Source organism: Poecilia mexicana, unplaced genomic scaffold (assembly GCF_051168715.1).
Source record: "Poecilia mexicana isolate PSO_F unplaced genomic scaffold, ASM5116871v1 scaffold_13, whole genome shotgun sequence".
In the NCBI taxonomy this organism is placed as follows: Eukaryota; Metazoa; Chordata; class Actinopteri; order Cyprinodontiformes; family Poeciliidae; genus Poecilia; species Poecilia mexicana.
Genome location: NW_028263382.1, coordinates 23,741,072 through 23,765,359, shown reverse-complemented (window position 1 = coordinate 23,765,359; position 24,288 = coordinate 23,741,072). Strand labels below are relative to the sequence as shown.

The 24,288-nt window shown below is 39.8% G+C and overlaps 1 protein-coding gene across 1 annotated transcript; it reads right to left on the bottom strand.

Moving 5' to 3' along the window:
- Positions 1-13,023: 13,023 nt before the first annotated feature.
- On the bottom strand, positions 13,024-22,957 carry abhd15a (abhydrolase domain containing 15a). The gene is made up of 3 exons (XM_015003612.2): positions 21,456-22,957; positions 15,595-15,947; positions 13,024-14,127 (listed from the first exon to the last, which is right to left on the bottom strand). The coding sequence occupies exons 1-3, from the start codon at positions 21,963-21,965 to the stop codon at positions 13,491-13,493; spliced, it is 1,500 nt and encodes a 499-aa protein (XP_014859098.1). The 5' UTR covers positions 21,966-22,957; the 3' UTR covers positions 13,024-13,490.
- Positions 22,958-24,288: the final 1,331 nt, after the last annotated feature.

Sequence of the window (24,288 nt, the reverse complement as noted above, 5' to 3'; positions counted from 1 at the left end):
CTGAAAGCGATGACATCACTCCGACTGGGTAACCGAGAGAAGACGTGTTTGGGACAAGTGGTAGCTATCAAAGCTGACAAGCCACTCTCAGGCACTTTGTGTTTTCTAGTATCAAAGTGCCAGTGCCTGCAGTTTTGCACTCGAGAAGGTTAAATATTAATATCATAAAAATATCTTCTGTCGTTCTAACTTAGTCTTGGACTCGCTGAATTGCTTCGTGCTGATTATTTCACCTCCAGTAAGACGCCGAGAGGTCACTCCTGTGACACCATGTGACCGTGTTGCAGCAGCCTCGGCCCCCCCGTCTGGCGCTCCATTTTCCGGTGTGCACTGTCATGGATCGATAACCTCTTACGTAACGCTCTGGTTTGGACTGGAGGCGAGATTCCAGCTGACTGGAACATGTGAAAGGTCTTTAACTGGGCTGACCCACATTCTCCCTCCTCGCCCTACCCCGTCCCTCCTCCTTCACACCCTCGGGGAAAGGACTCATGAAGGCAGTCAAGCTAGGACTTTGGGTGGATTGGGCGTTTCTGTGACATGCTCAGATGTGCACGCACACTCGTAAAGGGAGACATGTGGGGAATTGCTGGTGGCTAAGCGGTAGATTTTATTAACAGAGAGATAAATGGAAAACATAACTCCAGAAAAATGTTTTGTTCTTTCCAGTATTTAGAGCAGTTTGTTTTTTAGTTTAAGACCTGCAGTACCGGCTATGGTTTGGATTTGGTTAATTACATAGACCTCTTTGTTTTCCCCTGACCGGTTCTCATCAATATTTTTGTGCTGTAGAATGTGGCACTGTGAGAATATTGTTCATCCAATGTCAACAGAAGAAACTCTTAATACTGTCTTCAAAATGCACAACCATTTACCAGAGCTGTACCAATGTTAGTTTTGTAGTTCCCTTACATCTGCTAGACAGAAATCTTATTACAATGAGTTTGTAAAGAAGGGAATGTGCCTTAGAGAATACAAAAGGTTAACATCTTGTCTAGCTGATGCCCTGTGGTAGCTGTGTTTTTTTATTGCTCTATTGCTGCTACATTTTCAGCTGAACAACAAATCTTCAGCTAATCTCGAGTCAGCTACAAGGTCTGGAAAAGCACAGGAAGTGCCATCTTCAATGTGATTGCACAAATGAAAGCCATAGCAAAAATGCAAAATTTTACGGTGAACTGATGTGTTGCAGCTGATGAGACAGATTGATACAGTTAGTACCACCTGTGATAAACCACAGATGCTATGTGGTTGAGATAATGTAAAACTGTGGACAACTAATTTTGATTTAGGTCTGGACACCTGACTATAAAATAAAATGTAACTGATCACAACTAGCATTAGGATATGCACAGCTTAGCATTTATTTTTCCCCTGCAGATAGTGTCAAACCAAAAAAGTGAACCTTTATTTTATAAACATTTTAAAAAAAGGGCCAAAAGGTAAAGTGGGAAAAGAAGATTAAGAGTTTTCTTATGAACTAAATACACCACAAAATCTCTAGAACCCATACTAACATTAACATTATGAGCTTGGAGTTGCTTTCAAAACATTTTGCCTGTGTGGAGGCACCATTCATCTGCACATCAACTTCGACCATATCATCCTGTCCCTGCTGAAGAGCAGCCTTCGTACTGTCTGAATCTGCCACCACCAAGCTTCACTGTTGGTAGTGCATTTAAAGTGACGAGCTGTGATCTGCCTCACAGAGCATTTTTTTGCATCAAGGCGTCACCGATGCAACAGCATCAAAATAGGTTAGTTCTGAGTTTGGGAATTTTATCAGGCAGAGGCGTTATCGGCTGAACGGTCTCCTGCGAAACTGTGGATGGGCAACTGCTAAAACCATCAAAAACAGGAACCCCAGAGCGATTAGCTGTTGGCCTTTCACCCCTCTGAAGATTTATTCACTTTTATAAAAATTAGTTGGGAAATGTTTACCGTCTTCTACAGCTTAGGGCATTATTTCTATTATTCACTTTACAGAACCTCACTTTAGAAAGTTTAAATTATTCTTCTGAGCTGCTTTTGGTTTCAAGCGTTTAGCTCCAAAGAGCTACATTTTGATGTGCAAAAGCTCAATATGAGAGCTTGTTTACATTACCCATTTGCTGCTGCTATAGTGTATGTGTTTATTCACAAACCGTCAGTATTATGCTATGTAGCCAGAGCAACTGGTAACACTTGAAGGTTGCTGTGTTTTCTGGAACTTTTCTAAAGCTTTTGAGCTAGGATGACCAACTAATATTTCACAAAACAACATGACCTATTTGTGACTTCAGGGACGAAGAGAACTCAGAATATCTGTTGGTGTGTTTGAAACGTATGCACCAGCATGTCTTGTAAATGTGTCGTGTTTGAGCTTCGTGTTGCACAAGCAGACTGTTACTGTAAATGTGTAGAGTCACAATCATACCGAAGACTTAGAGAGACATAAACCTCATCCTGGTTTCCTGTAACAATAACCTGCCCGTGTTGATATGACAATAAGCTAACCGAATCACCACAGGTGTCCGGTTTGAGCTTTTGTTTGACCACGACGTCTTGCGTATCTGAAGCTTGTCCGTCATCCTGGCTAATTTTCCTCAACAGATCAGTTCAAAGCGTCTTCAGTGAAACTCCTGTCGTTCTGAGCAACAAAAGAGCAAGCCGGTCGTGGCTTTGCCGCTCTGCTACCATGACTCATCCTGGAAAAGAATAACGAGTAGTTGTTCCCATAACTTGACATTTAAAACAGTTTACTGCTCATTTAGTCTCTCGGCCATCTGCTTATGTTCAGCGTGAGAAGAACAGGGACAGTGAGACATGGATATGGCATGCGTTCAGTTATTTAGGTAACAGTGACTCAGCAGAAGTTTTCTTCCTGTTTCTATTTATACTGAGTTATTCACAAGTCCATACTGAAGTGGGATTGTTTTGTGTAAATAAATGATGGCCTGCATCTGTTAGTTTCCTTAAGCTGTAAGCATAGTTTTACCACCAGGAAGTGAGATCTTCCCTACACAAGCAGTGCTACCACTTTCTTCTGGTGCATTTCTACATCTTTTGGATCAGTTAGATTTCTGTTCCCAATCTTTACTTTCGTTTCCTGCTTTCCTCTGCACTATCTTTTTATGACCAACTCCTTCACACTCTTTATCTTCTGCTGTTTCACCTTGATATTTCACTTTTGCCTCATCCACCCATACTCCCTACCCTCTATTCCTGATCCTCCCTTCAGTCTGGAGCTCTTGTCAGACACATCCAGCCCAGACAAAGCACCAAGGGCAACGAAACGTCCTCTGAAGCCATGCTGTCACGTACACACACCAAACACACTAACATGACAGATTTAGACAGCAGAAATGTCAAAAGAGGAAACTGTTCCACAGATAATGTGTTGAGAATCTTGAGGGAAATGTGTCAATGTGTTTATGTTTAAACACATTGCGTGTGTGTGCGCGTGTGCGTGTGTGTGTGTGTGTTTGCACAAGCTGTATGTTGACGCAAGTACATTTTGAAAGCTCCTGCTTAGTCTATTTGCTTATGTAAGGTAATACAGTAAAACTCAGCAGAACAGGAGCAAACTGGCTGACCGAGGCCTTCTCCTTGCACACACACACTGTCTGGCATGTCTGTTTATATGTCTTCATTAGGTGGGCACGAGGAGGAAAGAGGTATAAAATTTGAAATAAAGTCCACTGGAGCTACAGTGAGGCCATAATGTATTACCCTGGTACAGAGCAGACGAAGGAAAAGAAGACCCCTGCTGAGATCTGCTGGTTCACCTGCTGCTCTCAGGATCTCATCAACTGCTGCTCTGTCATACAGAACATTTTATTCCACAACAACACATGGAGCAAGCAACAAGAAGAGAAACACATACAGGTAGAAGTAAGTTTTAGACTTTTATACAAAGAAAATCAGAGAGATGTTTGATGTAGCTTGTCACTTGAACACCAAAACCAAAACCAACAGCAGTAGCTGCAGCTAAATGTTGAAGTCCCGCTGCTGATTCCCACTTTGATTTAGATCTGCACTTTGAATGAGACATCCTAGAGTGTGAATATTATTTGATCTGAACAACTCCATTTTGGGTTCTGCTGAATCTTTTGGGTCATTATCCTCATGAAAGCTGAATCTCTGCTGTCGCAGCATATGACTGCACTCATTATTCCTACACGTTTACCCTGCATTTAGCTCCGTCCCTCTTTCCATCAACTCCGACCAGCTTCCCTGTCCCTGCTGAAATAACCCCCCACCATTATGCTGCCACCACCATGTCTCGCAGCAGGTACGGTGTACATTTTCAGCGGTCTGCTAAACACTTTGTAGCACTTTGTACGTGGATCAAAAAGTCACATTTTTATCCTCCAAATGTTTGCTGTGTCGCCTATGCATACAGTTAAACCAGATTTTTATGACATTTTAGAAAAGGTAGAGTAGTGGTGCTGTGGTGGCGCAGTGGTAAAGCATAAAAGATGTATGGAGGACTTAGACCTCGAAACGGACCTCACAGGTTCGAGTCCTGGCCAGATGACCCTTGCTGCTCATCCTCCCCCACTTTCCTGTCTGGCCATTCTCCACAGGTTTTATTGGCCAATAAAACAATTTTAAAAGAAAAGAGTAGATTTTTTTGTTGCTGTTTCTTCACAAATGCTACATTTGTGGAGTACAAAAACTATAATTTTCCTAACGGCAGATTCTCTTGCCTGAGTTGTCGATGTCTGCAGCACATCCAGTTACCTTGTATAAAAATCTAGTCTTGCTACTGACTTATTGTGCAGTAAAATTTACTTTTGAACTGAGAAGCAAACCAGTGTAAGTGGCTGGTTCCACATTTTTACATTCAAATGTTTAGAAACAGCAGAGGGATAATGAGTTCCTTATGATTTTGTTTATTAAATTAACATAAAAATAAAGTAACAACTGACAGCCAGCTCCCACTCCGATCCAACCATGAGCAGAAAAAGTTCGGGAGAACGCCAAACTGTCACATTGTTTCAGGTGTTCTGAACATTGGCTGACTCTAATTTAGCCTAAAGGTGAGGCGGATACCTACGAAAACCTCTTTATCATACAGCGAATAAAGACATGCACGCACATGCAAAACGCACAGACTCTAAACGTCAGTTTGAGCTAAAACGCAAATGGACTTTTCCCTCTTTGCTTTCCACGCAGTCTGTTTTTGTCTGCAATTGTCCTGTTTGACTTCTCTGTGGCTGGATATAAGAAAAGCATCATGTAACAGCATGTGTATGCGTTACACGGGTCGGTTTCTAACCAGCCGAGAGAGGCCCCACCCAGTACAACCCATGTAACATTCAGGAATTTACGCTCCAGGCGAGCTTCACATACCTGCTGGTTGAGTCTCAGGTAAACACACGTCACAGTACAGAGTGTTTGAGAGGTAAAATGTGGTGTGGGATCCAGAGAACATCTTTGAGCACGTTAGCTTCCTTTATAAGAAGCTAAGAAAGAGTTTTTTTCAAATTCTTTAAATGCCTGTGTATGAGGAGGAAACTACAGCAAATAAAGCAACCCTGTTTCTGAGAATTTGGAATATGAACACCGTGTAAAAGACGTCACACCATTTGAAACTTTTATTTTCTTGAAGTGAAGATTAAACATTTTAAACGTCTAAATCAGAATCCTTTCTTTAAACTAAAGAGATTTGATATCAAATTGCTTGAATGTAAATACTTAACATACAGCTTCCCTGGGTGTCAATAATAACATGTATGCACTGTCCAGATTAAAATAATTAGCCAAAAACTTTGAAAAGTACCAATTTTCTCTGCAAAACACAAAGTCAGAGACCCACTTTCCAAAAATTGTGACATAGAAATTTGACTCTACTTCCTTTTAAATGTCCGTTTTTACAGTCAGCATAAAATGGTCATGTGCTTTAAATCCAGTTTAGTCAGGGGAATTCTGTGCTTCATGTTACCGAGGTGACAAGGACAACTTCTAAACATGTTCGCCATTATTGCATCCAACATGCTTTTCGACAACTGTCATGCATGAAGAGGTTTAAACAAACATTTATGTCGTCAAGTCTATCAAAACTAAAACATTTTACCAGTCTCTGAGAGACAAACATAAACAGTGAATAAATAAAGAATAGTTCTAATCTCACCTTTATTTATACTTAATATGTGTCAGATTTTCTAGTTGAAATTTCCTCCTGTGTTTTGCTGCAAACAGTTTTTTGGTTGTTATTGATCTAGACTTTATAATATATTTCAGGTTTATGAAAAATGTCTTTTCCGGGCTGACTGACACGTTGATGAAGCTTCCTGACATCATCACATCAATCATCTATTGATTTGTAGACCAGAAGTAAGCTCCGTGATTAATGACCTCCAGATGGTTAACAAAGAATGTTTGTATAAAAGTGGCACCCATTTGATTAGAAGCATTTAAATATATATTAGCTACTATAAACCTTTGCAACTTCAGACAACAGCCTCAAGAAGTTACGTTTAATTCCTGCTCATTTCTGCTTCCATAAAATATTCATATTTCCATGTACTGCAGTTTTGTTCTTGCTTCCTTCATCACTTTTCACAGTAAATTTAAAAGCAGCCATGTACCTGCAAGGTGTTTGTGGTTGCAATCATTTAATTAGTGCAAGGTGTGGCACTGAAAATGTGCTGAGAGATTCCTGTTCACTGCCTGTCAATGTAGAAGTATGTGGCATAAAGTACCCCATAAATCCTCACCGTACTTGTTTATATTTTTACAGAAGGTGGATTCTCCTTTTACATCTGCCTCAGATATACTATAGTAGCTGTGTCCAGTCTGTGTGACTCAGCAGGTATCTATTTAAACTATCAGCTAAATATATTCCCCATGTGCAGGACTCTAATTTTAAACAAGGTGCTAAATATATAGGCAGTTTCCAAGCCAAAAGCAGAGATAGCTGCGTCATAGTGTGTGTGAGCGGAGAGGCAACCCCTGAGGAAGCCGGAGCATGGAATATTCCAGGTTGAAGCCCCGAGATGCTGCCCTCTGCTGGTGACTTTCGTCACTAGGAGGAGGGGTGGCCCGTTTCTGATATAGATAGTTCATGGCTCAGATGGCATGGTTCATCGTCACCGTGAAATCAGGTCACAGGGACACAGACAAGCCTATTTAAAGCATGAAGGATGTGAAGCTTCAGCGAATGCTGTGGTAATGAATCTGATCTCCGCTAACAGAATCCAGGTAGTTGGTGTCAGTATGTTGCGCCTCAGAAGATTTGATCAGAGTCAGCTGAATATTTTTTTTATTCCATTGAAACCTTTTTATATATTTACTTTTTTATATTTACTGTTTTAACAGTACGATTATAAGAATAAATAAGAGTTGCTGCCTTTAAAGTCTCAGTTAACATAAGGTTAAAAATATATATTTTATTGCAGCGGCACTGAAACACTTCTGCCTGGAACACTTCCCGGCAGGTGCCGGGAAGTTTTAAATAAAAACTCTACTAGCAAATTAAAATGGACAGTCATTTGTTCTTTAAGCAGAATAATAACCAAAAACATACAGGCACAGGAATAAAAGGCTTCAATAAGCACGCAAAAATATAAACCACATTACATGATGAACATATCAGTTCCCAGATATAAATCCTATGGAAAACCTGCGTGGTGAGTTGAAGAGAAAGAACGTCAGAGAAAATGTGCAGACTTAGATTCCTCTCTTTCTCTGTCTGCTTCCACCCTGTCAAATATTTTAGGAAAAGACAAACTGTCTTGGAGGCAATGGAGAAGGTAGAGAAGGGCAGGAGTACAGAATACGGACAGTGGGAGGGGCGGTAATTGTGTCACCTGGGTTTCAATTAAAAGCAAATAAACTCGCATGTGACTGAAGAAACCAGTTAGAAATAACAGAACAGTATCAGGTCTAACGGCAACATTTTCAGACAGAAAAGAAAAGAGTAACAGCAGGAAATATTGCTACTCACTGCTACTCAGTGAATAGCGGTGGGGGTGTGAGTGACTGAACGCTATAAATGTGGTGAGAAGCTTTATTTTCAACACCGCGGCCACAAGATGGCGCCACTGCTCCAAATAAATTCTCTTCCTGAAGCGCCGTTCTTATTCTTTTCTTTGACGCTCCAAAATAATAATAAAAAAAGCCTAACAGTTAAAATATATGATTTTTCTACATGAATGTAATGTATATTTATTTATTTGGTAATACATAGATAATCTAGATTTTTCAGTGTACAATTATGTTTGTGCACCAAAAGAAAGACTTTTTTATTTTTATTTTTATTTTTTTACATCTTTTTCTCAAGAGTCCGGTAGAAATGGCAAGTGGTATTAGTGATCTGGAAGCCTCCTCCTCTGTTTAAGTCTGGTTTATCCCATTTAACAGATAGGCATCTTCAGTTTTCTCTCCTCCCAGAATGCAAACATTACTCATCTCGAACGTGGTGAGGATGTCGGCTAGCATCAGAGGAGTGCATTCTCCTGTATTTTTCCAAGATCTTCTCAAATGGTTCTGTATTTGCATGCATGGCCTGTAATCTGATGCTTCTTGTCTCACTGCCTGCTTTACAGCAACTCGGTTGTATTTTGTGATTTCTCCCTTCTGTTTTTCATAGACTTGACGTTCAGTGAGTTCAGGAAAATGTTCTGCCGCAATCTTTTTAATCTTGTAGGATTATTAGGAGTTAAATAACCGTGAGAGGTGTAGAGAAACTAAATATTAGATATCTGCCATATTTATCAACAGTTTGAAGTCCGTGTCATGACAGCATGATATTTCATCTGGTACAACCCAGACATGAAGGTATTGGATTTAGCATTTCTCCTGTACTCTTTGTGATTGAGACTTTTATTTTAACTTAAGGAAGGTTGACAGCTAATAAGGACTGCTCATCATGCTTTGACTGACAATACATAGTCTCAAAAGCTTTAAAGAAGCATCCACAACTTTTAAATTGAAAATGTGATTTTAATAAGAGCCCAAATCCATTAAACATTTTTTTTTTTTTTTTTACAAAGAGGATTTTAATGATTTGTTTATTTATTTTTAAGTTGACCATGGCTGTAGGATCATACCTTGGGCACCTATGCTAAACTATGTGAACCTTTCCAAATGTCAAAAATAATTAAATGTACATATATTGAGTCTACTTTGGATGCTACTAATTTAAATTATAATGGCTGCCACATAACATCAAATTTTCCTGCAACACAAGTCCAACTCCAGGCGTTAGATCTATTTTGATCTCACAACTTAAAGTATGATTTCTTGCACGTATGGAAGTTGGAGGCTTCTTGCACACGGGGGAATGACTCTTCACCCAAAAGTCACAATCCCAGTCAAAACCCACTTTTGACAGTATGAATGTTTGGGTCTTTATTAATTTAATTGATTCAGTTGTTAAATTGTCTGCACTGCAGATTTTAGGTTACTGGAAAATAACAAAAACAAATGGTGGCCAGAACAGAGACAAGATACAGAAGATTTTTCCAAACACTGTTACCTTTATCTGTGAAAAGAAGTTTTTTCCCAAAATATTGCTCAAGATGAATCTTCCTCCATTCTTGTGAACCTAATCTTGTGAGCTGTCAGTATCACGTTACATCTGTAACAATGACATGCTGTTGGTTGCACTGTCGTGAATCTTTACAAAATATATTATGTGGATTACGTTAATCTTCCCAGGATTTCTTATCACTGATTGTTGCAATACAGAAATGGGAATTTCTTTGTTGCCATGTCTGCCTGGCTGATTTCTCATTCTCAGCTCGTAAATCTTTCCACTTCAGTCACTCTCATGTGTGAACACTCTTTGACTTGTATCGAACTTTTGGTTCAATCTCCACACCTTGCAACATTTTGGGATTGAAGCTTAACTGTTTATTTAGGAAAGGTGAAGCACTCCATTTCCATTTTCCTCAACACTGCGGTGAGGAAAGTATAAAACATTTCATTAATACAGGCTGCTTTTTTTAAAAATGAAAAATACCATCACTTTTGAGACTCAAAGCTAAACTACCTATCCACTCCTGTACCTAAGAGTTTATCACCATAAAACATTTTTTGAATAAAATTTAGCAACATGCTTCATGTTAATTGAGCTTTTTTTTTTTTTTAAATTACTTTAACATAGAGCGTGACGTTTAGTGAACTTTTGCCATTACAAAAACACGACTTTGGACACCAAAATAAACAAACTGCACAAAAAATACTATTTAGCATTCAACACCGTCCTTCACATGCTACATGTTGCATTTACCCATTTATGAGGTTGAATATATAACTCCTGCTGCTCTTGTATTTTGCTACTTTCCAGCAGTGATTCATGAGATCAAAAACAACAACAAAAAGCTGGCCAAGTGTTTTTATGCTGTAAAAACAAAAAGACAAGTGATGGAAACAAGCAATAGAAGCAGCATTATCGTTTCTTTCTTTTTCTGTCTTTCAGATACATATTGTGTGACTTTTTTTAATGCATTTCTCTCAGTTTGGAAATGTTGTTGTTATTGAAGCGATGGCTCTTTGTTAACTAAGTATCAGTCATTTTAATGAAATCAGCGTCTGCTCACTGAGGCAGACTGTTCGGAATTGGCCCGGAATTGAATAAGTGACATGAGAAAGGGCAATTCTGCCCCAATAGGTTAATTTTCTGGAGGCTAATGAAAGCAATTGTTTATTGAAAGGAGACTGTGTATAATTTTGGCCATCAATTATGAGGCTTAATGTCAGTAAGTATAAAGCATTCCTAGCTTTCAGAGCATTATCCCTCTCCTTTATTTTTGCTGTTCTTTCTGTAGCCTATAAGCCAGATTTACTCCTTCATGCTAACTTTACTGTCTAGTCTGACAGCTTAAACACCATGTCTCGAAAGCCATAAGGAAGACTTCGAGTTCAAATATTTGGTCTTTGACATTAAGAAATGTGATCTTTGAGACTTGATGTGCAGCAGCAAAATATCACATTTTAAATGTGAACACTACAAGGGCAGCCACAACCAGAAGAAGAGAAAAAACCCAGTGAATCCTGATGTCTATGGATTAGAACAAAATGTTAATATACGTACCATTTTATTTAGGTTTGAGGTGCAAACCTTAAAGTGCTGCTGTGGATCACCCTGCAGCTGTTTTTCACTCATTCTGACAGAAATCATCAGATGTTATAAAAGGTCCTTCATGCAGCATCTTCAGAGCAATCATTCATACCGTACTGACTGAAGCTGTGAATGATATCTTCTTTAAATACTCTGTCAAAAACATTTAAGCTTGTCAAACTGTGTGCAGTTCTATAGTGTGTTTGAGACCTGATTTATTTGAACACGTTCTGCATTTCAACACCTTACTTGTATCAGGAACAACAACACTACTGGCATTCTTTATTAGGATTTAAGGAGGATTAACGGAGGTGAAAACCAATAAAATATTATTATCCCAAGGCTGAGTAGCCTCATCAGGACAGACTCTTCCGTTTCAAGAATGTAATTCTCCTTTATCCACTCCTGCTACGCCGATTAACGACGCCATTTGAGGATATTGTCTTTGTCATCGCTTAGTGGATTCTTCCAACTTTAATAAGCAATTGCACCTAACCTATTTATAAAAGTAAAAAGTTTTCACCTACATATTAATAATATTATATAACATTACTTACTACATTTCCACGGAATTACTTTTGTAGTATTAGCTTTATTCATAACAATATGCTTTAAAAGTGACCTGGGGTGAGAGGTAGTTTCTGCTTTGCATTAGGTTGTAAATTCTCTTTTGGACAAATAGAACATGCAAAATCATGTGATTGCTATATATTTTTTGTGTGTCAGTTTTTGTGTTTTTGTGTGTACATGTGCTGGTTTTCATGGGGGCCTCTTCCCTCCAGGGGACCAAAAACCAGATCTCCATAAGGAAATTAGGCTTAAACAATTATATAAGTAAATTACAGGGTGCTGGTGAAGTTTCAGGCATGGGCCCATGTCGCACATTATTTCTGCTAAAGTTGCCATATGTAACTTTTATTACAAACAAAAAACAAAAAAATCAATGTTAATGGCTTAACATGTTTGTTAAAAGTATCCTCGAGTTGTAACAGTAAAGTATTAGAGATAATCTGTGAAAACACATAGCTTCTCCACCTTTTCCCAGTGCTGCAGCTGCAATCTGAAGAAAGGAGCTGCTCCCAATCAAAAACAACCAATCAGAGCAAGGAGGAAAGTTTTTGTGCTAACATGAAAGCATTTCTGTTGCACCAGTGCATGTTAAGCTTTCAGCTGTTTTAAGAATCATATAAGTCAATTATTTATGCTAATATCTGTAAAATAAAGTGACTTAATTTATAGCAAACTTCCCAAATTAACTCCTTTATCAACAAAAATTTGAATTGTAACTAATCACGTCAGGACACCCTACTTCCTAACATTTTGTCTAAACTGTTTGGCTTCACTGTGATGCTCTTTAAGGCTGGTTCTGTTTCACCTGTTTCAGATAAATGTTTGTTTTTGGTGATTCTGAAAAACTGTGTTTTGCTGCATGTGTGACTGAATCATGTCTCCAGGGATTATGGAAATGTAAAAGCTTTAGTCAAGATTTCATCCCCCGTGATGCACTTTGACTTTTCACTGCTTCACAACTACTAATCACTTTTTAAAATTTGCTCAGCACCATATCTGTTGTCTTTCAGAGTGCATGTTGTTGGTCCACAAGAAATTACACAAAGTTTAAAGGTAAAAAACCCCCACAATATTTATATTAGTTGGCTTTGAAGAATTTGAGTAACGGCTGATTAAGTGATGAGAATGGAAATAAACAGAAACAGTTTCTCTGTTGACATGACATTTCCCTGAACATGACACAAGTAATATATCTTCCATGTATATAGTAATAGAAATATGAGTCATTGTTAATTCTTTTGAAATTCTACTTAGTTTTCTTTCTTTTCTAACCATAGGCATGACTCAGCAAATATATTCTACATGAAAAAAAATCAAATGCAACACAAAATAGGAAAACCTGACAAAAATAAGCCATGCCACATGAACGTATGAATACGAATAATCACTTTAGTGAAAAATATTGATATTAAATAGGACTTTTTAATAATACATACAAAAAACACAAAAGTTAAAGAATTTCAGCTGTTGAATATGACAAAAGCATGCAATTATGAGAACTCTGTTTTGATCTGGTTCTGATTTCCCCAACCTTCCCAGATAAGCATCGTTCAGGTATGAGTGCATGTACCCGAAATCCGAGGAGCTTCTGACTTACAGCTCTCTGAATTGTTTAAGATATTGTGTATAATATGCACTGACACAAAAATTATAAAATAGTTATGATGCAATACTTATATACAAGCCATTGTGATGACTCAAGCAATAGGAGGATTTTTTTATTTATTTATTTTTAACAAAAAACATAAAGAAATGCTGACTTAGAGAAAAAAATTAACTCAGCCTTGGAAACATTTTGAAGCTTTCATCAACTTTTATACAAGTCTGAGGACAAACACGTAGAATGACTCAAAAAATTCCCTCTACCTCATCGAGTATATGATCTTTGCCAGTTATAAATTGCATGAATATTATGGGAACATGCTGGCACTCGTTTACAAGTACTGCCGCTGCGGTAACGAAAGGCCCACCCTCCTGCAGCCCCTCCCAGCCCTCTCCTCCTCGCAGCGAACTGCTTCGCTCGCTCCTCTGCATTGAAGAAGTCTGTGGTCGCTCGGAAGAATTCCAGCATGACTTTGTGACTCCAGTTGGTGCCACGGTTGTCCACTGTACTTGTTGCGACCACAGAGCCCGCTGCGCTACCGGCACTTCTATCCGACTGGGTGGAGAAGCCACAGTGACCTCCACGGTCTGTCAGAAGGAGGAAAAAGTGTGGGTTTGTCTCAAAGAGCTCCAGGGGCAGGGAGGACTGGGCGTCTCCTCGCACAGGGTCGTCTTTAGCGCACACACTCAGAACAGGAATAGCCACTTCATCCACGTCTCTTAAGGGTTCGTTGCGTTCCCAGTAAGCATCCCAGGCTCCTGAAGCGCCGCAGCCACTGCTGGTCCCAGATGTGGAGCCGACACATCCAGACTGACAGAAGAGGGCTTCCTCCACCCCACGCAGGGAACAGCTAGAAAAAAGAGTGTCCGTGTGCATGATGTCCCCCAGCGCCGTCCTGTACCTGCAATATGAGGACAGACGCAAATGAACAAAGCAGGACGTGGAAAGAGAGACAATAGGTGGAAAACAGTAAATCAATGCTCAAGGGCTGCACAGATCTCAGATTCTCTAATAGCCTTGATTTGAGGAACTTCACCTGGGTCACGATGTCTCTCAGAATTACTAAGTTGACATCAAGCAGGCCATCTGTTGCTGTGGTAACTTAATTGCGCCCTCCGATGGCCCATGGTTTCTGAGTACCTGCAGATGCACCGTCTAAAATTTCTATTTCATCTCATTTTAAACAATCTGTTTTTTAAATGCTCCTTTTTGCTAATCGGAAGAAAAACCAAATCAATATCTCTACGAAGACATAGAATATCTCAGGGTGAGATATGAGAGAAATCAAATAAAAGTTGTTTTTATTTTATTCCAACAAACCTGGAAAACATTGTATTAATAATCTTTAAACATTATTAAAGGAATGTATTCGTTGCAGAGTAAGGTGGTTAAAACTAAATTTACACAAAGTCCTTTAAAAGTATAATTTTATTACAGATTCCAGTGAAACAATAATATTTAGAGGTGTCAAAGGTCGAACCTAAAGTAGCTTCGGTTTCCTCTTTATCTTTAAAAGGTGCGCATTTGCACAGTTGGTCTATTTGCAGGTCATTTCAGCCAGTCGTCATCTGGCAACTTTGGAGCGCTCAAAAACCAAACAGGGCAGGTGTTTGTCTCCCTTGGACTGTTTATTGTTTCTATTTCCACGATTATAGACACACCTTGCGTCATGAACTTGATTAAGAGTAAACTGCTCAATATTTCTTAATGAAGACAAATCTGTCAAATGACACCTTAACTTGCTGCTAGCATGCGATTTAATTTGTGAATATATCAACACCCCTCATCACGTGAAGGTTTGGGGACCATAAGAGGCATTTAAAAAACTGTTGTTCATTAATAGGTTAAAGGTTTCATTATTTTTAAACTGTGTTAAAAGATCTCTTTTAACCCCTTAATTATCACCGGTGTCCTCATGGATGCATTGACTTACATGTTAACATTATGAGGGAGACTTTCGTCACTGTAATACATGAAATGGTTTGCTGATTGGAAGCATTTTTATTATTTTACTCTGAACCTAAGATGCTCCCAAACAAGAGACTTCAACAGATGCTTGGTTTGTACTTATGGCCTCAAGTCCATCAGTAGCAGTAACATGCTGGTTGCGACTTTGAGACTGAGACATTATTTCTCAATACTGGTAGATCTTGTGCCACCAAATTTTGTCACACTTACAAATTTAGAAGCCAGATTGCGATTTATTATTTCAAAGTTTGTTTCAAAACCTAAACGTTTTCCCCAAGTTTAGCTCAAACTTTGTCTTATCTGGTAAACCTCATTTTGGCGCATCACCTTGCGTCGTGAACTTGACGCATCATTAAACCACTAATTATCATTTATTCTTGCTCATCTCCCACCTCCTTACCTGCTGAGACATATCTTCTGATACAGAGCCAGCGCCCACTGCAGGGGCCAACATAGCCCACTCTCAAACCAGCTCTGGCAGCGAAACACCGGTGACAGGCAGACCGCTGCCGTCACATAACTGGAGGATCCGCACTCCCCCAGGTAGGACAGGAGGAGGCCCGACCCCGAGCTCTCGCTCACTGCGTACAGCCTTCCGGCGGGCTGTCGGTAGCGGATGTAGCGCACGGCCTCCCGCAGGTCTGAAGGGTCGCCAAACTGCTGCAGTTTGAGGGTGGTCAGTGGCGTGCTGTTGTGGCTGCGGCGGTTGAAAACTGCAGGGAGGTAGCCGTGGGACAGAGCCGATTCACACAGCTGGAGAGACACGAAGCAGAAACAGGATAATAAATGATTCAATGTCTCAAAAATGTTAGGCCAGAGTCTTTGATAAGGAACCGCTTACGGGCCGGAGTGATGTGAAGCAACTGACTTTTGTTGTTTTTATGAGTAAGCCAATGATTGAATTAGTGTGACTTAGGCTCTTTGAAATGTCAGAGAATTAAGCAATCTCTCTTCTTAGGGCACTGTCCCTTTGGGGCCCACTAACCCGAAACACAGCTGTGACATCATGACACTGAAAGCTCTTTGTAACAAGATAACAGATACCTATAAATATATTTGACTAAAATAATTTTGTAGATTTCATTTTTTTTTATCATTACATTAACTTTTAGCTGATATAAAGTATTGTTTTACTCTCTTATGCTCACTTCTGGGGAAAAAAATAAATGTACTTTTTCTTACAGTTTCAGAAAACAATGCATGTTCCAATAAATCTGAATAAGGCTGCAGACTTTCTTCACATCAAACAGAGGAAAAATCATGTCTTTATAATAAATACTGCATGACAGTAAGCAACCGTTTTTCTTCCTTCGAATGATTATGTTTCATTCAAACCCACAACATAACTAATCAATTAAATTGACCTGAGCAAATGCCAAAAAAATTATTTTCAAACCACTTTGCACGAAAAAGGGGTTGATTTTTTTATACAATCGTCAAAAATCTAATTAGATCTAAATTAATTAATTCCACGGTCAGATTCTGATCAACCTGCAAACAATTTATCAGTAAAAGTTTGTCATAAACTTGATGCAGTTTGTTTATGGGCCAAAATTTTTACTTTTGCTCAGTTCCTACATAAAGTAGACCTGAATGAAAGAGAAGTAACAACATTCCTGGATCTAACATTTACAGCAGCAACAAATTATGCAAGATAAGAAGATTTACTCTAAAAGTCACAAGACAGTCAGAAAAGTGCAGTGATAAACTGGTAGACCAGAACATCACTCATTTACCCATCAGAGTGAATCACTGTTATTCAAATAGATAACATGAGCAAAAGACATATGAATTTGAATCTGCACACTTCAGCCTGAATTTCCAAAGATGTTTAGCAACACTGACAACCTAAAGGCATGATCTGAATTTCCCTGGCACAATTGTTCCTGTTCTGCATACACAGACACGGGGACCATGAAGCATCATTGCACTTACAATGTGATTTCTATGAATCTTAAATTGTAAATGAACAGATTTAATACATTTATTTTGAACAGTAGGTTTTTTTTTTTTTGTACAAAATATTGAAAATAACACTGGATTCTGAAAGAAATGTTTGCTCCTTTGCAGAAAGAGTCAAAAACAAACAAGTTGCTTCAGCAGTTTTCTAACAGGGCTGATTAAATGTCAGCTCAGTGATAAATTCCTGAGGCAGAGACTGCACACTGGACAAAACTCCCCGCTCTGACCTTACAGGATTACTGTAGCAGAGGGTTCCTATACTGAAGAGTGATATTTCCTTCAGTTCTTATCGATTAGTTCAAGTTATTTCACATTTGGAACTAAAATCAAATCCCATCAACAAACCTTTAAATGCAACAAACCATCAGATAGCAAAACAATAAAATAGATTCACCTCTACAGGTACCATACAGGGTGCAGGGTGTTGAGAAAAGACTCCATGCTGGAGGCGTGACCATGCAATCGCTAATGTCTGCCCATGACGTATGCAATGCAGCAGCTCAATGAAGCTTACCGAAAAGCCTGCACTGTAAACAACCTAATGGGCAGCAGGGACTTGACAGTTTTGCCAGAAACAAAATGTCTTATTATATTTCCTTCCACTTGACACATATGCGCTAATTTGTGTTGACCTGTCCCATAAAATCCCAGCAAGACACATCGAAGGTTTTGGTTGCTGTGTGACAAAATGTGCCTCGAATGTTCGGTGGATGGCTGTGCTTTTGCAAGTATTTGATACACATAATTCATGGTAACTATAATGATACAGGTGACTCATACAGCTTGTTTTATTGATGATAAATCAGGTTTAGAAAAGCTGAGTTTTTCCCTCTATGGTTATATCCAGAGGTGATACAGTCATGACCATTACCAATAAATTGTTCCTACATTACCTGCACCGGAACCAGGTTAAAATTGCATCCCACTAAAAATGTAATCACTCAGAGCAGCTTGTTCTGCTCTCAGACTGAAAAAGGACAAAGTCGAGGGGCACGTTGCAAAGAAAATCCCCACATAATACAACTATTATTTTCTGTGTCTTTACAAAAAGAGCTATAGCTAAAAATAAATTCCACAAACAATGTGTAAAGCACATCAAATTCACCTTTACTAGGTCATGATGTGCTCGATGAAGCCGCTCTGTCATCAGGGGAGTTAATGTTGTAAGGTGAGATGGGTACAACCGCTGGATGTCTGCCTGCAGAAATATTTGTGGGTTTTGAAAAGACTTCTCTTTAATAATAAAAACTGGGTTTCTTCCTACACATCTTTCCACACCTTCGATACATTGCAGTTCCTTCGGTGTGATGTCTTTCAAAATGAGGATAAAAAGTTATAAACTGTTATAGTGAATCTCTTTTATAGTCTTTTTTTATAGTCATAAGTTATGAGGATAATAATATTCTGTTGTCTCAAAATAAATATAAAAAGCAAAGCAACTAGGCCCTCCTGTAATTGATTTTGTCAGAGAAAATTGAACACCACATTTTATTTTGGAATAAGCTTTGAAAGGTATGATGGTGCTGCAGAGACACAGCAGCATTGTGGTTTTGTTGTTATGTGGGTTACCTCTGCAGTTTTAGTCTCACTTGAGATGCAAGCTGCTAAGCAAGCTGCTTTAGAAGTACAGAACATTTTGAAAAGCTGCTGGACTAATTCTCTAGCTTCGAAAGACACTGTAGATGAAACGGACGGAAAAAGAGATATAGAAAGGAAGAGAGATATATAAATGGAGCACGTCGTTACATTGATTACACCAATCGATTGTTCTAGAGTAATTGCTGTTATTAAAAGAAAGTACCTGCCGCAGTTCTTTGGCCGATTAAAGAACAATCGTTAAAAAGATGCAGATACCAATTTCGTGAAAAAGCTGGCAAGTTAGCAAGAGTGGGTTAACGTTTGTAAAACTTGGTGGGCCCCCCACCCTAAGACTAAGTCGCTACGGGAAACACTGCAAAGACACACGCTAGATGAAGTACAAAACGTCAACAACGTTTTCGCCTCCAGCAAGCAGTCGTTTCTCACTAGCCGAGGATCCAGAGCCTCTATAAGAAGAAAAGCTTGGAACAAGAGGCTGGTTTATACCAGGCTGTATTTAGATAAATCTAATAGGTAATGGGAACATACAAATAAGACTAGCTCTGTATTTTAGTGCAGACTTGGGCTACTCGCATTATTGAGGTAAGTAAAATGCATATATCATCTAAAATGTATGTATTTTCCTTGAGTTTTAATTCTGCTTCAGACTAATCTCTGATCTCTACATCAAGGATATTATGACTACATGATTTATGCCAAACTGAAGTAACAAAGCTCTTATCTCTTTATTTACTCCCACTTGGCTCTGTGGCATATCTCTCCAATATTATGCCAACGACACTAAGATTTATGTCCCACTATCAAAAAAAAACCTGTATTCTGTGCTATATCACAGTAACTCGATGATGTAAAGGCCTGGATTTCTTTCAACTTTCTAAAATTTAATAAAAGTAAAACAGAAGTCACGGTTTGTTGGCACAGAAGAACCCGTCCCCGTAGATGTAGGATGCTTGGCCGCCGATACAAACATCCCGATCTGTGGGGCAAATGACGGTTAAAGTAAAGCAAGGCCTTTCTCAGAAGCATTTAGAGATCCTAAGTCATGCCTTTACCAACACTTGTCTTGATTAACACAATGCACTTGTGCAGTGGTTCTATTATTATCTAGTTCAAGAAGGTAGAAAACACACTTGGCTTGTACAAGTTAATATGAGCACATAACCCAAATTTTAGCTCCAAGTTCAGACAAGTCATCCATTTAAAAATATGTGTATTCTGTGATCAAAGGGAGCTGAAGACCACAGGCTCCATAACCCACATATCTCTCTCCGATTCTTCTCTGTGTCACAGACACAGACAAGAGTGTGTACGCTCACACGGCACAAGCGGCGGCTTTCATCTCTTTGCCGCACATACTCACACTTACTCAGACCGTGATCTCTTTCTGCACAGTGAATTTCACCAGTGACGGAGGCAGTCTTAATTCTTACTTTTAGCTTACAGTTCTTTCAAACGTGAAAGGATGACAACAGAGAGCATGAAAAAAAAGAAAGATGAGCTCATCTGTCTGAACGAGGCGCTTCGTCACACACCCATAAATTTCCTTGGATTTACAGGTTGATATTGAGCATATTTACTTTTTAACGCCGTGCTCGTAGAGCTGGCTTTTATTTTTTAAATGATATAAAGCTGACAGGGAGCCTGTGACAGATTTGCACACAGAGGTTAAGAGCGTGCAATGAAGCGTGGTGCCAGGTGCCCTGAACAATGAAAGAGCCCAGCCGGTGTGCTCCCGGCTTCACAAGTCAAGTGATGCTTTGTAATCCCTCACTCAATTACCCGCGTCAGTCTGTTGAAAGGAACTGTTGAAAGACTGCCGCGCATCAGCTCTCTGTTTTTTTAACCGATCTGCTCTTTTCCTCCACTTTTGCCCCAGGAAGCTGCTGTTTTCCCCTAATGGCAGATTGGGATGTTTGCATCTTTCAGTGTCACTTTACTGAAGCCCTTCTGATTTGAGAAGATGGAACTGCTTTTACAAAAGGCATGAGCCTGTATTCAGTTTATTTTTTCCATCTTTCAAGTAATAAAAAAAAATCCCTCATGTTCATGTTCAAATTTATAGTTAGATGTATTTCAACAGCAATGCATAACTATATAAGAATGTTCTTGATGGAAAAGACAAACAAAAACGACACTAAAATCAAATGCAGCCAATTATATTGGCTTGTCATTTTCAGGGCCTTGCAAAAGATAACACAAAATCAGAAGTGTGTGGTGCTCATTCACCTTTATCTCTCTTTAATAGCTCTAAATAACACTGAGAGGAACCAAGTATTCAGCAGTCGCCTAATCGGAAAATAGACTAGTCATGTGATTGGATCTCAGTATAAATCCAGCTGTTATAACTGTGAAGCCTTCAGGGGTTTGTTAGAGAACATTAGTGAACAAACAGCATCATGAAGGTCAAGGTGCACAGCAGACCGGTTAGGGAGAAACATGTGGAGAAGTGTAAAACAGGCTTATGTCATAAAATAATATCCCAATAGCTGACAGACCTCTGATCAACTGCTGCATCACTAAAACATTAGAGCATTGATCATTAAAGTATAGCCAAGAGGTCCATGGAAACTTTTGGAGGAGCTGCCCATCCACAGCTCTGGTGGAAAAATCTGTTCCTGCTTACATTTTGTTGCTAATTGGTATTTTATGGCTATATTCTACAGGCAATTGTGCAACAGAACTCAGACCTTAATTAATTACCTTCACCACATTCCTTGTGATCTTTCCGAAGGAGTTGGGGATGATGAGCAAAACCGGGCTGGTGGAGTGACTGGAAGTCCTGCGTCTCCTGTGGTAGGACGGCACAGCCCAGTCCAGCGACACCAGCCCGTCGTCGCTGAGCTGCAGGTTGTCCCGCACGAACTGAACCGAGCTGTCGCACGGCCAGCACGCCTCGTACGCGCTCTGCAAAAAGGCGCTGGCTCTCCACGTCCATCCGCCGCACGGAGAGTAGCAGCCGAAAGTCCTGCAGTGCTTCTGGAGGTACTTGGCCAGCGCGGAGGGGTTGCATATGAGCGACACGGTGCGTGTTTTCTTCCCGGTGCCGTCAGCTCCCTCCGCGCACGCCGAGCGGGCACCGTCGCTGCCGGCTGCCAGCTGCGAAACGCCCGGCCTCTGAGGGAAGGCGATGGGACCAAGCAGATATTTGGTGCCTGGCCATATGAAAAGCGCCAGGATCACAACACAGACAGCCACAAGCCATTCCAGCATTGGGGCGGTCTGCAAAGTGGAATCAGGGAGATCGCGATCGCTTTCACAGCTGTATCTGAAACTGAAGTTTACATTCACGACTAATATCCAAGGCAGCTGTCATTCTTACACTTTCCATCCCTCCCACAAAAAAAAAAAAAAAATGTTTCAAAACTGCTCAGCCCTAGGTGTTTACTTCCCTCCTGTGCCAGCGCGCACTGACCGGTCCATCGGAAACACGCGGCGGTCTTTGCGTGGCGGGTTCTGATCTAATTCCAGCACGTTTTCCTCTCCGGACGCTGCTTGGGATCAACGAGGCGGATCCGCTCACAGTTTCAAGCACGCAGCTCCAAGAGAGTGACGCTAAAACCTGTGGTGCCCAAACACAACTAATGTCTGAGATCAGCGCCCAGCTCGTGTTGGAAACGCCCCCACCACCCACCCGTCCACCTCGCACACCCCGCTCCTTCTGACTGAACAGGTACGCCTGATGATGTTTTAAAGCTTTCTCATTAAAACAGGCAACTTCCAGGAATCAGGAGTTCTATTAACCTTTCAACATTTCTAAGAAAAAAAAAAAAAGAAAAGAAAAAAAAAGCCAGTTTCTGATCTGTATCAGTGAGATAGAAATTCCTGTTAAATTAATTTGGGAACTTGCGACCTTGTGCATTTAAGCCACCAAGGTACAACCATAATCAGAGCCGTAGGCTGTGGTCACTCCTTTTCATGCGAACTGTGCAAAGTGACCTGTTGAGCAAGTATTGGTGCCTGTGAACAGTTTCTGTTTTCTGAATGAGATGCGTGTGGAAAAGGACAAAGTATATAAGCCATACATGCATAATTGGATGCAAAATGCAGTTTTATATCTCCGATTTGGATATGAGGTACTTCTTGATAGTGATGCTGACGTAACCCCCTTGTCAATTTGCATTTCATCCAGCTACATTTACATACCTAAAAACAGCAGTTATAGATATGGAGCGCAGAAGCAGTTTAGATCTGTCCCTCATGTTTGAAGTATCATTCAGTACCAGGTCTTTTTAAAGTGATCAAAAATGATCGGTTCATACTTCTCACAACCCCAGTCTTCAGCGAAAGCCCAGAATCTCGCAAAACCCTATTTCAAATGTATTTCTAAAGCACATCACACATATGGACGTGGTGTGCTAAGAGCAGAATAAAATTAGGTAATATCCTAACCGTGTTGTCTGGTTTTCTTCAGCATGGAACAAAGATGCAGGTCAGAGGTGACAAGAAGATTAATGTGGTTAAAGCAGGCAATCTGGGAAGAAAACTTGTTGGACAAGTCTTGATGCTTGGGTGGAGGCTCATGTTTCAGCAGGACAATGCTTACATGCAGCCAGAGCTGCAGTGGATATGGCTCCTGGAACCACATCGGCTGGACTGGTCGTTTGAAGGTTCACGCAGAAGTGATGTATCTAAACATTTTTGCTGACACAAGCAAAAGGTTGATTCTGAAATTGTTGACCTCAGGAGGTGCTGAGTGTAAAGGTAGAGCAGACTTTTAAAATTTTATTTGTGAAAACCATTTAAAAGTAACATTTATCATTTTCCTTTCATTTTACAAACGTGTACCACTTTGCTTTATTCTAGCACAAAAGAGCTCAATAAAGTGCTGATCTGGCAGTAACAGGCAGAAACATTCAGGGAATATCAAGTACTTTTGTAATGGAGTGGAGTTACATCATCCTGGTTTATTTCTTGGAAATTAGAAGTTTTGTCAATAGTTAGGAACTATTGTGACCACATAATAGAATATCCGACCTAAAATAATGGCCTAAGTCATTTTTCATCTATCCATCTATCTATCCATCTATCCATCCATCTATCCATCTATCCATCTATCTTAAATATTGATGTTGGCATCTCGTTACTCACTTCCTCCATTATTCAAAGCTCACACCCATATTAACTGGTTGAGTTAACATTGTGTTTCTCTTCAAATCTGTTTTATTTATGGAAATGTCAACCTTTTTCTACATGCTTGGAAACGACTGTGAAACAGGGCAACAATATAAAATATCACTGATGATATTCAGATCCAGTCTGCTCAACAGCCAGTGACTCCGTAAAGGTCACTTTGGAGAAGAAAAATCTTTTTTGACAGGCACAAGGGACAAAAAGAGCCATCTGGGCAGCGATAATCTATTTTGTATCGATGAAAGCAGGAGAGGAGGTCATCGAATCACATTTTATTTTAGGTGGAAATAACAAAAAACATGACTTTATTAGATAAGGTTTGGATTTTACATGTAATGATATTTGTTTGATGAAAGACCTGGGTCAGAGAGAGAAAGCTCTGGTAAATGCAGCCAGTGTGTAG

Excerpts from the sequence above, each read along its gene's own strand:
- abhd15a (XM_015003612.2), bottom strand. The coding sequence starts at position 21,965 with ATGCTGGAATGGCTTGTGGCTGTCTGTGTTGTGATCCTGGCGCTTTTC. Across the intron at positions 15,948-21,455 it reads TCACAAGGAATGTGGTGAAG|CTGTGTGAATCGGCTCTGTC; the intron begins GTAATTAATTAA and ends GTGTCTCTCCAG. Across the intron at positions 14,128-15,594 it reads CAGAAGATATGTCTCAGCAG|GTACAGGACGGCGCTGGGGG; the intron begins GTAAGGAGGTGG and ends CTCATATTGCAG.